Raw genomic sequence first — 16,212 nt, 5'->3', positions numbered from 1 at the left:
AGTTCCACAGAGAGAGAACAAAGGGTTAAAACCTTGGACATGAGGCCCAGAGCTTTCTAAAATCCAAATCAGACACTACAATTCATCATAAAAGCCAAAGTGTTGGATCCTTTACCTTCAGAATCTCGTCACCCACATTCTCAGAGAAGGAAGAATCCTGCTCACAGTAAGAATTGATTCCACTCCATGGAATCAACAGGAATAAGTTGTGCCAGTTTGAGTTCTTGATGCAAATAACTGAGAAAGACACTAGCAACTTTGAGGGAAAGGAATTATGGAAGTATCACAGGGAGTTGGCAAGACTCTATGTCAAAACTAGAGGACCAGTTCAGAAAACAGAAGGAATTTCCCTGTCTGGGTAGCCAAGAATACACTCATGTCACATCCCAGATCAGCTCCATAAGGACACCAGCCACAGCTATGGTTGGCCCCATCCCCCCGGACACTCACTGCCACAAACAACCTCCAACTGACCCTGTATTTCTACATCATCCCCTCAATGTTCAAATTCTGGGGTAGAAAAAACTGATTGGTCATGCCAGGGAGATTCCAATCAGTGGGGAACTCTTTCCAAAAGGCAAGATATTCAACTGCTAAATGAAAGAGAGGGCAATTGTCCACACTGGTTACCAAGTAGCTTAGCAGCTGTTTACTCTATGTCTCACATGCCTAGCTCATCCAGGTTAAAATAAAGTAATAAATTTCTAATTCCAGGAAACAGAATAAGAATGTACAAGCTTTCTAGATCATGTCACTCGCAATGTAGTAGGTTTCCACAGGTTAACCAACCAGATGAGACCAGTCAGAAACTATCACTAGGTAAAGCAAGGTGTACAGAAGCAGGTGAGATGAACAAGGCCTGTGGTTAGTTGCCCTCTAATGCTTGTGTCAAAGTCAAATTTACCTAACCTTGATAAGAGCCGACACTGTCTCAAAACTCTCGCCAGAACAGACTATGATGACGGTGCGTACGCCAACAACTGTCGTGATCACCACCACAGGACTAACACCGTTCAAGCAGAGAAGATGCCATTTACCTGGCACAGTCTAATCAATATACAATATAAACCTCTAGCCAGCTCCCAGAGAGTCTACTTGAAAAAATTTCCACAGACTCCAAAGGGCAAAGATACATAGAGAGCTAGAAGTCATAAAAAGATAAAAATAAGGTGAGTAAGATTAACTGTATTTTACATTATATTATTTTATTCATTCAATATATTCCTCTATTCAAACAGCACTATCTGCTTTTATGATGATAGAACAAAGATGTCTCTACTTCCTTTTTCTCCATAAGTCAACAAAACAACAAAGATTTTCAAAATAGAGCCAGGAGATTCGATCTAAAGGCCTGAACCACAAAATAAGCAGTAAGTGGGAAGAGAAATGGTGAAAGATCTTAGAAAAAAGAGAATGGTCAAAACTCAATGTCTGCAGAAGTACTATCAACAAGAAGCAAGCTGTAGGGCTCCAGAAAAGGTCAGGAACTGGAGGCATCATCTATTGTGAAGGTACGGAGAGTGGGCAAAAGCAGAAAACAGAAAAATTGTTTGAAAGTCTGTATAAGCAGCAGTTAGATCCCAGGATGCCTCATGCTCCTTGAAGGAGCTAGAAGATATAAATACATTAATAATAAACATGGCTTGAGGGAAGCAAAAAAACGTGTACACATGGGCACTGAAGAGAGACTGAAAACAGGGATAGGAAGTGAAAATCTGCATGCTAGAGAGTGAGACCTTCCATTTCCCTCACCCTATAGGTCCAGAACTCCAATAGCCAGGCAGAGATTCCCAAAGTAGGAGACTCAAAGGCCATTCTCTGGAAAAATTAAATCGTCATCTGAGAAAAGATCTACTGAGAAAAGATACTACTATCAATATTTGCAATGAGAATGCTAACAGGCTACTGAGGCATCCCACAGGGAAACAAGCCTGCATTCATATAAGACACATACGCAGCTTCTAGTGAGCTTCCTAGTCTCACCTCTTACATGAACAAAAGACAAGGATCAACACACATCTAAGGAAAGCCCACCCCACCTGAGAAAAATAACCAAAACAAAGTGAAAAAAAAAAATCAGTGAAAACAGGAACAACACAGTAACAGTAGAAAACTTCAAATAAATCATATTTAATATCTTTAGTTAAGATCTTGTATTTATTTAATAGAAATACAACATTATTAAAAAGAATCACAGAGCAAGAAATGGGGAGAAAAGGACAAAAATTCATTGAAAGGATTTTGTACTTTCTCAGAAAGATCAAAAATCAAATAGGTGGACATTAGAAAAAAAAGATTAAAGTATTAGAAAATCAATGTAAGAAATCCAATATCCAAATTAATAGGCACTCAAGAGAAAGGGAACAAGGAAAAAAGTAGGGAGACAATTTTCAGGAAAAATAATATAAGAACACATGTAATCAGCAATCACAGAATTTCTTAAAAGGCATACCGAGCACTCAGCACAATGAATGAAAAATAGCTCATACCATAGTAATTCACCAAAAGATGTGGTGAATACATATATGAATAAGAGATTAAAATTTTTCATAGAAAAAACTGACAAAAACATATAAACAATCAAGGAAAATGGCATTAGACATCTCAATTGTAGCACTGAAAACTAGGGGACACTGAATCAATATCATCAAAATCCTTTCCAACCTAGAATTCTGTACCCAGAAACTACCATTAAACCCTAAGACTAGAAAAGCATTTTCATCGCCTCGAAGTCTGAAGGACAGAAAACTGCTAGATTTTTGTTTTAAGCCTTCTAGCACTATTTGACTTACAGCTTTATTTTATTTTGAACTGTATACTTTGCAAACATTTTCAGCTATTACATCATTTAGGTCTGCAGGCACAAGAGTACATTTTATATCCTTGCTAATCATGAATAAAATACACCCTTGGTTACCACACACTTCTCTCAATAAAATAAAAATAATGATATTAAAAATCCCATAAAATAACAGTCTTCATTTTTATATAATAATATGCTTAAGAAATGCTTTCGAAACTATCACAAAGACAGATATTATCCCTTGCTTAAAGATAAGAAAACTTGGGCTTTTAAAAAGATAAGTAACTTTCCAAAGCTGTCCCAGACGACATAAGGCAGCACTAGAACTCAGTTATGTCTAACGCCATGTTCAGGATTCTCCTCAGGATGCTACAGGTAAGAATTCTCTGTATAATCTACACACGGCTTTATGTTGCAACTCCTCATTCTCCATTATGCACGTGGGGGAAGGGATTGTTTTCCTTGAAGCCACCAAAGGCTCTCTGTTATTCCTTTCCTCCATGCCAATTACAGCCTAGTATTTATTTCATCTCAAGCACCTCAGCTCTGTGGCTCCTTCTTCTTTAGACTGTTCTTAAATAACTATAGTACAGGTCCAAAAATAAACACCGACTTAGATACTCAGAGATATGGAAAAAGGCAAATCCTAACTTACTCTTTAGACAGAAGTTTCTCAACTATTTTTCTTAACCTAAGGAGTAAGAAAGTAGGTAGATAAATAGATGAAAGTGACTTCTTCATCTTCTCCTATGCTACATGCAGCAGGAAAGCACCCGATATATGTTCATATATGAGGTGCACTGATATTCTTAATCATCCCTCTGGCTCATTATCATAAGAAATGGAACTCTGGTTTACAATCAGCTATTAGCAGTTATTTATACCATAAAGGGATATTCAAAGATAATTATTCCCCTCTACTACTCTGCCCCCTAAAATGTATTAATCAAAAAATAATTTGATTAATAATTTAATAATAAAATGATTATTTTTAATGCTTCAAAATTTAGAACAGAATACACACATACATACATGCATAGAAACACACACACACAGAGCTTCCCTTCCTACTGCTGTTCCCAAAGCAAAGACAGAGCTCAGACCGACAGACACATGTGCACTCACATTCACATACTACACAGCCCTTGCACATACATACACAGTCCATGACCTCGGACTCACATCCCTTCACAACTTCACCCTCTGTTAGACTTGCGGACCTGAATGGGCATTGGGTGAAGTCACAGTCTTCACTGGAAAAACCCACTCTGAACTCTAAGTGACATGTGTTTTGAATAATAAAAAGAAACAGCATGATAACAGTCTAGCCACTTACTCCACAGTATCGGTCGCCATTGAATATCTGAGGGGGCAGGGGGTTGCCCTGAGTGGGTTTCTTTTCCGGGGGGACGTTTTTGTACATCCACTGCCTCTGTTCTTCTGACATTGTGATATCCACCTCCTCAAACTCTATCTTGTTGGCTTCCAGAAATCTAACCACATCTTGCTGCTTCTTCTTTATCTAAAGAGAGAAGACAAACAAATAAGTAGAAATCCTTATCTGAAACAGTAGGTATATACTTCCAAACTGAACTAGATTTATGTCACTGATACATAAAAAGAGGTGATTTATGTAGGTGTCACACATTGTCCACTCACTAGATACCCAGTGGAGGACTAAGCCAGTCCCAACACAGTGGTTTCTTTGATGATGTCGTTCTGTTTTGAGATGGAGTTTCTATGTTGCCCAAGCTGGTCTCAAACTCCTAGGCTCCAGTAATCTACCCACCTCAGCCTCCCAAAGTGCTGGGATTGCAGGTATGAGCCACCGCACCCGGTCACTAACACAGTCATTTCTTCAACCTAGACTGCCCAGAACTCCAGAGCACAATCCAGGTGGCTTGGAAAGAATGGACTATGCGATGAGAGAGTGACTTAGTTCTCAGTGGGCCATAACCACTCCCCATCCCATCCCCTACCCCACCCGCACCCTTGCAAGAAGTTGACATTTATAGTTATAAAAGCTCCCTTTGCCCAAAACCATCTGAAAACCATGTATAGCCCATCCGAGATGTCGACATTTCATTGATTCATGACAGCAGCAACATTTTTATTCTCCTCAGCAGCCTTCTTCAGAAATTCCACAGCTGTAGCCACTACCATGAAAGCATCCTTTCATCAATTCACAGGAGAAAAATGTTCTTCACTTCTAACGTGAGAGTAAACAACGAATATCATCTTACTTTGAACTCTGTTTCTTAACCCTTTTCATTCCTCTGATCTTTCACTTTTCCTTCTTCAGTCACTAGGGGTCAGATGTGCTCTTGAGGAGCTGCAAATCCATCTGCAGTTTTCAAAATGTTGCCTACCTTCTTAAGAGTACCTATTAACTAATTGAAATGGAATGAAAACACAGTAGTCTCTCCTTATCCATGGGGGCCACATTCCAAGACCCCCAGAAGACACCTGAAATGGCAGATAGTGCCAAACCAATATATATATGCTCTATTTTTTTAATCTGATGACCAGGAGGCATGTCCAGGTTTGTGCTTTAAAGAGATCACTTTAACACTATGCAGCTTATAAAGAAAAAAAAGAGAAGCTCTGTATGTACTATTAACGCTGTTATGAAAAGCTCTCCAAGACATATTAGTAGGTTAAAAAGAAAAACAAGGAGCCGAACTATATGTAGACTAAGGTCACTTTAAAAAAAAAATGGAGAAAAATAAGAACACAGTCATATTTGCTTGTTTTTATATTGTTTTAAAAAATTCCTGAAGGTCATATAAGAAACTAACAGAAGCGGTTAACCAAGGGCTGGGGGAGCAGGAATTGGGTGAGGACACAAAGTGGGAGCAAGAGTTTTACTTTAAAATGTTTTGAATATTATAATAAATGTGTTAATATTCAAAAGAGTAAACAGAAGAAATGTATTGCAATGAGAGAGAGGTGGCACCCTAGCTTCCACAGAACAGCTTGGAGGATGGCAGTACATACCACAGAGATGCCCTGTTTTATACAAATCACGTTTTCCCAGTGTGACATGAAGCAGAACTCAAAGCATTTTGTTGAGTCACTGGCTTCCATAATTCACTTATAAGAAAGGGCAGATGCTTAAAAAGAAATGAAAAAAACAAAACAGTTAAAACCTTAGAAAATTAGCTAGTACTATAGCAAATCACCCAAATAACAAGGTAGGAGAAAACCCAGAGAAGGAAGTTTTCAAGTGGATGTTTGTGACATTAGCATCAGGAAGGAAGATGTGTCACACTACCACAGCCTGTTTGTCATTTCTGCAGAGGTGAACATGACCTGGAACTGGGAGCACTCAACCTAGGGTGGCGGGGGCAGGCTGTTCAGGAAGCAGGAACTTAGAGGAAGACACCGGCCAGCCTACTAGGTGGGGCCCAGGTAACAGAGAGGCTTCCCATGAGGCAACAGGAAGCCATCAAGGGCACTTCATGTGCTGGGCTTAATTCCAGAGTCCAAATAACCATAACATACACAATCATTTCCTTCACACAATGAATTTTTTATTCTCCCCACACTTCAACTCTTCTGAAATGAAATGCATCTTACAATCAATATCAAAAGCAATTTCCTAAGCAAATAGAAGAGAAGTAAATTGTGGGCCAACAGTCACTGCTTTCATCTATGTCATTTTTTTGTGTTTGTTTTGTTTTGTTTTGTTTTGAGACAGAGTTTCGCTCTTGTTGCACAGACTGGAATGCAAAGGCACAATCTCGGCTCACCGCAACCTCCACCCCCCGGATTCAAGTGATTCTCCTGCCTCAGCCTCCAATATGTGCCACCACGCATGGCTAATTTTTGTATTTTCAGTAGAGATGGCGTTTCTCCATGTTGGTCAGGCTGATCTCAAACTCCCGACCTGAGGTGATCCGCCCGCCTCGGCCTCCCAAAGTGCTGGGATTATAGGCATAAGCCACTGTGCCTGGCCTCATCTTATGTCATTTTTATCCATGGGTGGAAGGTACGTTCAACTCACCTGGTTTTGTTTTTTTTTTATTTACTTAAGCACCCTTGAAAGCAAAACAATGGTAGTTATTTACCCAGTAACCAATCTCCCTCTCTTTCTAAATACAGAAGACTGGTTTTACTTAGAAAAGCAATGTGCTCGGCTACAAAATCATGTTTACCCAAACACCTCTACTGTTAGAGGGAATCACATGATACAATTCTGACCAATGAGATGTGAGGCAGACAGTCCTTGGGAAGGCTTCACTTAAATGAAAGAAAACATAAAGCAGACTTTTGCCCTTCTCTAGTCTCCTTACTTGCAGAAATGCAGATATGGTGCCTGGAGGTGCAGAAATCATTTCACAAATGTGAAAACAAACACCATAAGTATGTGAAAATACTATATGCTAAGGATGGTCAAGCAGAAAGACAGTAGCCTGTGTCCTTAATGACATTTTGTAGCTGCCACCCCAGTCTCTTCATGTACAACCTATCTACACCTTTCTGTATTAGACAAATAAACCTTTAATAAGTTAAGCCACTCTTCATCCAGTTTTCTATAGCCTGCACCCAAATGCAATTCTTAATTGCTACTTAAAATGACTTCAGAAATACTGTATTATGATGAAGGATTGAAAATAAAAGCTATTACTGCACAGTAGAGCCTGGCAATAAAAGCTGTAAGACATAAACTTAATATATGTGAGTGAATATTTATCACTGGATAAACAGAGGAATTTTCTTAATCTACTCCACAGAGCAACAGCCAACATGTTGGAACTAGAACAGGCAGGTTATCCAAAAGGATGAAGAGTGCATTTCACCTTAACATTCAAACACTACTATACACCATACAAAGCAATTAAAGGGAACACAGAATCTCTTGCATTAGATTGGGAGTAGGCAAAATACGGCCCAGGGCCCAAATCCAGCCCACTGACCGTTTTTGTATGGCCAGCAGACAAAAATTGTCTTTATATTTTTAAACAGCTGGGGGAAAAAATCAAAATAATAATAGTATTCCATGACATGTAAAATTTATATGAAATATAAACACCAGTGTCCATAAACAAAGCTCTATGGGAACACAGCAACACCCATTCACTCACATGTTGTCTATGTCTGCTTTCTCCCTACGATGGCAGAGATGAGAAGTTGCAACACAGACTGTGTGGTCCCCCAGTGCCTAAAATATTGACTAGCTGCCCTTTATAGAAAAGGCTTGCCAACCTTTGAGCTAGATCACAAATTTTCATTTCTGGGTCAAAGTTCCCTTTCTCAGTGAGCCTTCCTTTGACCACCTGATTTTACACTTTTACCAGCTACCCCAGAACTCTCTACTCCCCCTTCACTGCTGTATTTTTCACCACAGCACTCGGCATCTGACAGACTGTATAGATTATGTATTTGTTTGTCCATCTTCCCCACTAGAATATAAATTCCCTGGCTGGGTGCAGTGGGTCACTCCTGTAATCTCAGCACTTTGGAAGGCTGAAGCAGGTGAATCACCTGAGGTCAGGAGTTTGAGACCAGCCTGACCAACATGGTGAAACCCTATCTCTACTAAAAATACAAAAATTAGCCAGGCGTGGTGCCGCGTGCCTGTAATCCCAGCTACTTGTGAGGCTGAGGCAGGAGAATCACTTGAACCTGGTTGCAGTAAGCGGAGATTGCGCCATTGCACTCTGGCCTGGGCAACAAGAGCAAAACTCTATCTCAAAAAAATATATATATATATAAATTCCCCAAGGCCAGGAGATTTTGTCGCTTTTATTAAACATTTGTTAATGACTAGACAAGATGTTCACAGGTAGAGGGCCTGTGAGATGGGGAACTTTCCTCCCAACCAACAACAAGGCTGATTCTTTATACCCTTGAGGGCTCATCAAATGTATCACCTCTTCAAAGAGCCCTCTCGAACCACCTTGGTGAAGTTTTATTGCCTAAATTTATTAAAATTTTATTTATTTATATGCCCTTTGTTTTTGTTCTCACCTCTCTCTCTACAACGTCAATTCTGGAAGCAGAAGGACCAGCGTGCCGGAGGCCCTCAATAAATATTAACTGAATGGATGATCCAAGAATTATTCCAGTCCTGAACATCAAAGATTTCCAGGTGATGTTCAAGAGAAACTATTCAAACTAAGTGAGTAATTTAGGAACAAATGTAACTTACATTTAGCCCAATGGGAATGTGGATCAAATGACAGTATTTCTCAATCCCAAAGTGGCACAATTTTGAAAAGCATTGTGCTTAGGAGGCTACATCTAACTGTACATAGCCGAAATAATTCAGAAGAGTCTCTAGACCCTAATGCGAAAAAAACTTTGCTTCTAACTTTGACAATGACTTAAAAAGAAAGTAGTACGTGGTTGCATGTTTACATAAATTCTACTGTCAGTTAATTTTAATAGTTGCAAGTGCATAATGAAACAAAAAGTGTTTTGTATTGCTCAAACGGTTTTATTAAATTGTTGATACATTTACAAATATGGCAACTGAGAATTATGCAGATGTGTTGGTATTTCCCTGAATCTGCTTCCCATTACTAACTTAGTACTCTATCACCCTCAAGCACGTCCCCCCACTAACTTCAGGAACTCTGAAGCAAACTGCTCCCTCAAATGTACTTTGAAGCAGCCTTCTTGGCCACTCAATGTATAAGCCTTTACCCTTTGACTCCAGATCCATGAATCTCCTGAGGATCCCAATGCCTGCACCCAAGCCCTGGTGACTCACCCCCACAGGGCCCTGGGCAGTAAGCTGCGGAGTCTCCTGACTCTGCGTGAACACCCGATGACCTGTGGAAATCTTAGTGAAGACACTTGGAACCTTCACTGGCAACCTCCTGGCCCCAAGAGTCCCTAGGGATTGGATCAGAAAACAGGTTAAATAATTACCTTGCTTGTGACTCAGCCTTAACCCCCTACTCTGTGACACTGACTGCTAAGTAAACTTGCATGCCTCTACTCTCTTCTTGTAGGATTACTTCTTTCCCAGGAAGATGCCAGTTAACTTATATAATTAAGCAGCCCCTGCCAGATTCCTTCCATAGGCTTCCGGACACGTCTAGTCATGTTTGAATTCCAGGGTATACATAGCTAATGCTGCACCCTGGGACCTTGGGACTCACTAGGAAATAAAGAGACATAATCAATTTGAATAGGAGTGTTTTTTAACATTGAGACTGAATACGAACGATAATGGGAAAGCAAGTTTAACTGAAGACAAATGAGCCACAGAGGACAACAAGGAAAACTGGGGGATGGAAAGTATGTATTTTAGAGCCAGATTGTCCTGGTTTTAATCTTGACCCTGACAGACGGGTAGCCTTGGAGATATTACTTGGCTTCTCTCTTAACTTCCGTTTCCAAACCTGTGCAATAAACTGCTAAATTAAGTTTAGCCTAAGGCCAGGAGTGGTGGCTCATGCCTGTAATCCCAGTACTTTGGGAGGCCCAGGTGGACAGATCACCTGAGGTCAGGAGTTCGAGACTAGCCTAGCCAACATGGTGAAACCTCGTCTCTACTAAAAATACAAAAATTAGCTGGCTGTCATGGCTGAGTAGCTGTAATCCTAGCTACTCAGGAGGCTGAGGCAGGAGAATCCCTCGAACCCAGGAGACAGAGGTTACAGTGAGCTGAGATCACTGCACTCCACTGCACTCCAGCCTGGGCAACAGAGTAAGACTCTGTCTCAATTAAAAAAAAAAAAAAAAAAGAAAGAAAACTTAGCCTAAAGCTACCTCCTTACATATTTTGAGTTCAGCCTAAAGGTTTCTCCATCCATAGTGAATTGTAACCTAACCAGATACGTAAACAGACTGTAACCTACTCTTGGACCAATCACAGCATTTCAGCCAATTAAGGCAGGCAACTGTTCAAACTGTGTCCAAACAAGGCAAACGCCAAGATGTAACCAATCTTACTTCCATTAGATTATTCCCGTTTTTGTACCTAACTTCCTTTTTCTGTACATAAATTCTTTGTGACTATGAAGCAGCGTCAGAGTCCTTCTGAACCTATGCTGGTTCGGGGGCTGCCCAATTCTCAAAATCTTCTTGGCTCAACGAAACCCTGTTAAATATAATCTGCGTAAAGCTTTTCTTTTAACAGAACTCAACTATCTTTTTTCCATAGGTTCACTGGAAAATTAAGAAAAGGCCTAAGCCGTAATGGGCACCTGCTCAATTGTTTCATTTACTCAAACATACTAGCTTTTCTATCTTTGCCCTAGAAGTGGCCTCCATCAAAAATATAGCAACTTCTGAATGCTTTCAAAGGCCTTAGATATTCAACACAATGGTTCCTTATTTCACCTGCTTTCACACTTCAAACACACGGCTTTCTTTATTCTGACCTGGGGTAGACGTAAGACTGATTAGGACCTCTTATGTATCTCAAATGGAAAAAAGTCAAAGACAGTGAGAGAAAATAGAAGGGAAAAGATAAGGTTTTTTTAAATAGCTTGACAAAATGTACAAAGGAGGGCCTGGACTGGATTAAGGAAGGTAGAAGGCCCTAAGATGATTCTTCCTTTCAACTAAAAAGGGAGGAAAGGACTGAGGCTCTTTCCCTTGTCAAAGACCTCAGGAACTTTCCAGTGATTGAGTAGGGCACCAAAAATATACCTAATTTCATGGCAAATTCTTTAAATAAAACCCCATTCTTGGCTTTACTAGGCATTATGCTGTCATAAAAGAGGATGCAAATGGCAGAAAGTACTGTGGCAGACATTAGCCTAGTTAAACACCAAAGCCATTCATGATCTCCCCTGTGAAGCCTAAAAAACTAAAGCTCCAGTTTTCCCAGTCACACTTCTAGCGGAAGCAGCCACATGACCCAGATCTGGCCAGTGAGGTGTGCACCTAAGTGTGCTAGGTGGAGCTTCTAGACAGAGCTTGGCTTTCCTGCTGAAGCCGACAGATTACAATGCTAAAGCCTCTTTTCCCTGCCCTTCCTCATTCTTCCAGCGTGGCATCCAGATGTGAGGGCTAGTGGTGCGGGACAGCCTTTCCACCTTGAGGTGACAGGCATCAGAAAAAGCCAAGAGAATCCCATCAAGGCAGGCCTTGAATAAGTTCAGCCTCCAGACTTACCAGGAGAGACTGAAACACTTCTGTTCAAGCTCAAGTTAGACAGGTTCTCTGTTACTTGCAAATGAATACATTCCTAACTGAAACCCTCAGCAGTATGCCTCATTGTTGGGGAGTAGAGCAGGGGTGTAGAGTAACCTCCAAGATGCCATTTGCTAACTGGCAATGTTCTAATGCTGCTTAACTAAATGAGAGATTATACATAAAGTACAGTGTCTCCAGTTTCTGTTTCGGTTTATCTTACTAGAAAGTAAATACCAAATTACCAAGCCAAGGATAAAGAGGCTGACTGACAAAAGACTGAAGCTTGAGTTTTGTAGAATCACTGTCAGAAAAACAGATTACAAAATAAAGGTCAATTTTTGAAAAACTGTCAGTACATGTTATAAAACAATATAATTTTAACGATAGAAAAGGCTGTGATTTTCCATCTATGTATCACTAGCACAGTCCCTGGCACTTACTACATAGGCATATATTTGTATTAAACAAATAAATATTATTAAGCTTGAATTCATACTTTTAACTTTAGTTTTCTTTTAACCAGTCAATATTTTTGGTCCTGTTTTCTTGATCAATTTGCATTGATTTCTTTTTTTACATGTTTATAATATGGTAAATCATCTTTCCCATTTGAAATTTTTTAATTTTAAAAAACCCATAATCTCATCACACTGAGACTTTTATTTTTCATAGAACCTTCTAGGGAGTAAACATTTAGAAGTATACTTTATATAGTTGCCATAATAACAAATGTTTTGGGGAAGGATGTTTCTGTTGTATTATGAATGTTTTTTGTTTCTAAAATCTCCATGGTTATCTTATTGCATGTATGAATTATATTGAGTACTTATGCTAATGTATTAAAACATATATTCTAACATTGGAGATTTAGGTGTGTTCTAAAGATGTAAGTGTTTCAAAATAAAATATGTAAGTGTTTCAAATTTGCTGACTATTTATTTATTTATTTATTTCGAGATAGAGTCTCACTCTGTTGCCCAGGCTGGAGTGCAGTGGCTCAATCTCAGCTCACTGTAAACTCCTCCTTCTGGGTTCAAGCAATTTTCCTGCCTCAGCCTCCTGAGTTGTTGGGACTACAGGCACCCACCACCACGCCTTGCTAATTTTTGTATTTTTAGTAGAGATGAGGTTTCACCATGTTGGTCAGGCTGGTCTCAAGCTCCTGACCTCATGATCCGCCCTCCTCAGCCTCCCAAAGTGGTCGGATTACAGGCGTGAGCGACTGTGCCTGGGCGACTTTTTAAATGATAAAAAATGGTTATTAGTAGTAGGCTACCTAGCAGTACTAAAACACAGGGACTTTACACAGATTTTTCTAAATCTTGTCTCCTAAAGTCTTTCAAATGAAATATTTCAGCGAGTTATTTTAATGTAACATCTTTCCATTGGTTTCCTGGAATAGCTAATTGATATCACGGAACATAACATGATTTCAACTACCAAACTGTTAACAAAAACCTTTATATGACTGATGAATGGGAAGTAGGTCTGGCTGCTGCAAGCAGAACACTGAGGTCTCTGTGGGACTCTGGTTGGTCTGTGAGCATGTAGCTCTGCTGGACTGAACATGGTGACAGTGATGCCAAAGGCAGCAGCCTGATCTTCAATGGGGCCAATTGGCTTTATTAATGTTCTAGTCCTGAACAGTCAAAAAGGGGTGGGTCTGTGTCACCTTGGTCAAGTTACTTATTCTACCAAGCCTTGGTTTCTTCATCTGTAAAATACAGATAATAATTCAGCATAGAGGACTGCTATGAAATTTAAATGTCATAATGTTCATAAAGTTCTTAGTGCAGTGCCTGGCATGCTAAAAGAGCTAAACATTAAATCCAATCACAAGTCCGTTTCAAGGTGGGTGAATAGGAACAGCTCCAGTCTGCAGCTCCCAGTGTGTTCGACGCAGAAGATGGGTGATTTCTGCATTTCCAACTGAGGTACCTGATTCATCTCATGCGGACTGGTTGGACAGTGGGTGCAGCCCACAGAGGGCGAGCCGAAGCACAGCGGGGCTTCACCTCACCTGGGAAGCACAAGGGGTCGGGGGATTTCCCTTTCCTACTCAAGGGAAGCCATGACAGACTCTGCCTGCAAAAACAGGGCACTCCCACGCAAATACTGCACTCTTCCTACGGTCTTAACAACTGGCAGACTAGGAGATTCTCTCCTGTGTGGTGGGCCCCATGTCTTGCTCGTTGCTAGCGCAGCAGTCTGGCAGGGGGATCGACCTGCAAGGCGGCAGCAGCAGCCTGGCAGGGGGAGGGGCGGCCACCATTGCTGAAGCTTGAGTAGGTAAACAAAGCGGCGGGAAGCTCAAACTGGGCAGAGCCCAACACAGCTCAGCAAGGCCTACAGCCTCTACAGACTCTACCTCTGTGGGTGGGGCATAGCTGAACAAAAGGCAGCAGAAACTTCTGCAGACTTAAGCGTCCCTGTCTGACAGCTCTGAAGAGAGCAGTGGTTCTCCAAGCATGGTGTTTGAGCTCTGAGAACGGACAGCTTACCTTGTCAAGTGGGTCCCTGATCCTTGTGTAGCCTAACTGGGAGACACCTCCCAGTAGGGACTGACAGACACCTCATACGGGTGGGTGCCCCTCTGGGACAAAGCTTCCAGAGGAAGGATCAGGGAGTGATATTTGCTGTTCTGCAATATTTGCTATTCTGCAGCCTCCATTGGTGATACCCAGGCCAGCAGGTCTGGAGTGGACCTCCAGCAAACTCCAACAGACCTGCAGTTGAGGGACCTGACTGTTAAAAGGAAAACCAACAAACAGAAAGGAGTAGCAACAACAACAACAAAAAGGGCGTCCACAAAAAAATACCATCTGTAGGTCACCAACATCAAAGACCAAAGTTAGATAAAACCACAAAGATGGGGAGAAGCTGGAACAGAAAAGCTGAAAATTCTAAAAACCAGAGCACCTCTCCAAAGGATTGTAGTCCCTCACCAGCAATGGAACAAAGCTGGACACAGAATGACTTTGACGAGTAGACAGAAATAGGCTTCAGAAGGTCGGTAATAACAAACTTCTCCGAGCTAAAGGAGGATGTTACAACCCATCACAAGGAAGCTAAAAACCTTGAAAAAAGATTATACAAATAGCTAACTAGAATAAACAGTGTAGAGAAGACCTTAAATGATCTGATGGAGCTGAAAATCATGGCAAAAGAACTTTGTGATGCATGCACAAGCTTCAATAGACAATCTGATCAAGTGGAAGAGAGGATATCAGTGATTGAAGATCAAATTAATGAAATAAAGTGAGAAAACAAGTATAGAGAAAAAAGAGTAAAAAGAAAAGAACAAAGCCTCCAAGAAACATGAGACTATGTGAAAAGGCCAAATCTACATTTGATTGGTGTGCCTGAAAGTGATGGGGAGAATTGAACCAAGTTGGAAAACACTCTTCAGGATACTATACAGGAGAACTTCCCCAACCTAGCAAGGCAGGCTAACATTCAAATTCAGGAAACACAGAAAACACCACAAAGATACTACTCGAGAAGAACAACCCCAAGACACATAATTGTCAGATTCACCAAAGTTGAAATGAAGGAAAAAATGTTAAGGGCAGCCAGAGAGAAAAGTTGGGTTACCAGCAAAGGAAAGCCCATCAGACTAATAGCGAATCTCTTGGCAGAAACCTTACAAGTCAGATAAGAGTGAGGGCCAATACTCAACATTCTTAAAGAAAATAATTTTCAACTCAGAATTTCCTATCCAGCCAAACTAAGCTTCATAAGCAACGGAGAAATAAAATCCTTTACAGACAAGCAAATGCTGAGAGATTTTGTCACCACCAGGTCTGCCTTATAAGAGCTCCTAAAGGAAGCACTAAACATGGAAAGGCACAACCAGTACCAGCCACTACAAAAACATACCAAATTGTAAAGACCATCGATGCTATGAAGAAAGTGCAACAATTAACGGGCAAAATAACCAGCTAACATCATAACGACAGGATCAAATTCACACAAAACAATATTAACCTTAAATGTAAACGGGCTAAATGCCCCAATTAAAAGACACAGACTGCCAAATTGGATAGAGTCAAGACCCATCAGTGTGTTATATTCAAGAGACCCATCTCACGTGCAGAGACACACATAGGCTCAAAATAAAGGGATGGAGGAAGATCTACCAAGCAAATTGAAAACAAAAACAAGCTGGGTTGCAACCCTAGTCTCTGATAAAACAGACTTTAAACCAACAAAGATCAAAAGAGACAAAGAAGGCCATTACATAATGGTAAAGGCATCAATTCAATAAGAAGAGCTAACTATCCTAAATATATATGCACCCAATACAGGAG

General features: G+C 40.6%; 1 protein-coding gene across 3 annotated transcripts in view; it reads right to left on the bottom strand.

Annotated features, from left to right (window-relative positions):
- Window positions 1-16,212, bottom strand: part of SH3BGRL2 (SH3 domain binding glutamate-rich protein like 2) — a 289,787-nt gene that overhangs the window by 22,330 nt on the left and 251,245 nt on the right. For all 3 annotated transcript variants that reach the window (XM_011969320.1, XM_011969318.1, XM_011969319.1), the window contains one exon: window positions 4,140-4,325. In XM_011969320.1, coding sequence (XP_011824710.1) covers window positions 4,140-4,325 — 186 coding nt within the window. The remainder of the gene's footprint in view (window positions 1-4,139; window positions 4,326-16,212) is intronic.

Source organism: Mandrillus leucophaeus, unplaced genomic scaffold, assembly GCF_000951045.1.
Source record: "Mandrillus leucophaeus isolate KB7577 unplaced genomic scaffold, Mleu.le_1.0 Scaffold882, whole genome shotgun sequence".
NCBI lineage: Eukaryota > Metazoa > Chordata > Mammalia > Primates > Cercopithecidae > Mandrillus > Mandrillus leucophaeus.
Note: the sequence above shows the minus strand (reverse complement) of the source record. Positions and strands in the feature narration are given on the sequence as shown.